The sequence below is a fragment of the Caenorhabditis briggsae genome (genome assembly GCF_000004555.2).
Source record: "Caenorhabditis briggsae AF16 supercontig from assembly CB4, cb25.NA_050, whole genome shotgun sequence".
Taxonomy (NCBI): Eukaryota; Metazoa; Nematoda; class Chromadorea; order Rhabditida; family Rhabditidae; genus Caenorhabditis; species Caenorhabditis briggsae.
The window spans coordinates 1-1,179 of record NW_025543207.1 but is presented as its reverse complement, the minus strand read 5'-3'; the positions used below and the strand labels follow the sequence as shown (position 1 = coordinate 1,179).

The following is a 1,179-nucleotide window of genomic DNA, read 5'->3' as shown; positions in this document are numbered from 1 at the left end:
ATTCGGCGCGGAGGCGATTATCTGGAAATTTTGGCGATTTTGGGTTGAATTTGGCTCTTAAAATCGATTTTTGGGTCAATTTTTAAGCTGAAAATCGATTTTTCAGACGTTTTTAGTGTCAAAATCGTCTATTTCAGCTGAAAATGGGTCTAGAAAAAATTTCGAAAAAAATTTTTTTTTCTGAAAATTTCCAGATTGCTCAGCTTAAAAATATCGATTTTTCGGTGCCCACTTACCATACACGTGCGCGGTCCGATGGCTCGTTTCATCGCTCCGACGTTCGCAGTGTCGTCGGTTTCGGAGACTTGGATTCTGGAAAGAATAGCATTTTACAGTTTTCAGAGATTACTGTAGTTCCGTTTGTGTGCAAAACACACACACACACACTGAATGCGTCAAATTTGACGACGAAATGCAAAATAAAACACTTGAAATTCAGTTTGTCTGCATTTTGTCGTCAATTATGACGTTTTATCGGTGTTTGCACAGAATCGAAGCTACAGTAACCCTGGAAACGCGTTTCTGGACCGATTTAGGCGCTAAAAACGGCTATTCTGGCTGGTTTTTTGCCGAAATTATGAATTTTTGGCTCGAAATTGCTCATTTCCAGCCAAATTCCCGCACCTTTTAATAGTCATATCGAAGAATGCGGCAGCCTTATCCAGCGCCGGATGAGCCGTCGACGGAGCCAATATCTCGGCTCTCCACTCTCCTCTTGCTCTCGATCGGTTACGGTAGGCCAGGCAGGCGAGCATCAGAGCCTCCGTTCCACCGCCAGCCACCACTCCACAAGCGTCGTTTCCACCGTGGAACATGGCACACGTCATCTTCAGAATCTCCGCTTCCATTTTACGAACTCCCGGGAAGGCGTCCGAACGATGGGGGTCCGAGTGGGAGAATAGGTCGAAGAGCTGCAAGAAAAACTACCGTAACCCCGTTGATGTTTATCCAAATCTTTCAAATTCAAGCTTGGCACGATGACAGCTTCAAAATGAGCCCCAACACGACTAGGCTCCGCGCACTTTCATTTTTCAGTGGCGCGTCGCGGTTGTGCGTCGCGTGTCAGTTGGAAAATTCAAAATGGGCGGAGCCTAGTCGTGTTTGAGCTCATTTTGAAGCTCAGAATCTGACAATGTCAAAAATCTCAATTTTCAGAAATTTGGATGAAAACTGATCAGG

At 45.1% G+C, this 1,179-nt stretch overlaps 1 protein-coding gene across 1 annotated transcript in view; it reads right to left on the bottom strand.

Moving 5' to 3' along the window:
• CBG23831 overlaps nucleotides 1-848 on the bottom strand; it is a gene marked incomplete at both ends in the record, with an annotated part of 2,061 nt that extends 1,213 nt beyond the window's left edge. The window contains 2 exons of the mRNA XM_045240859.1: nucleotides 237-312; nucleotides 625-848. Of these exons, the coding sequence (XP_045100884.1) occupies nucleotides 237-312; nucleotides 625-848 (300 nt within the window). The remainder of the gene's footprint in view (nucleotides 1-236; nucleotides 313-624) is intronic.
• Between the last annotated feature and the right edge of the window lie 331 nt (nucleotides 849-1,179).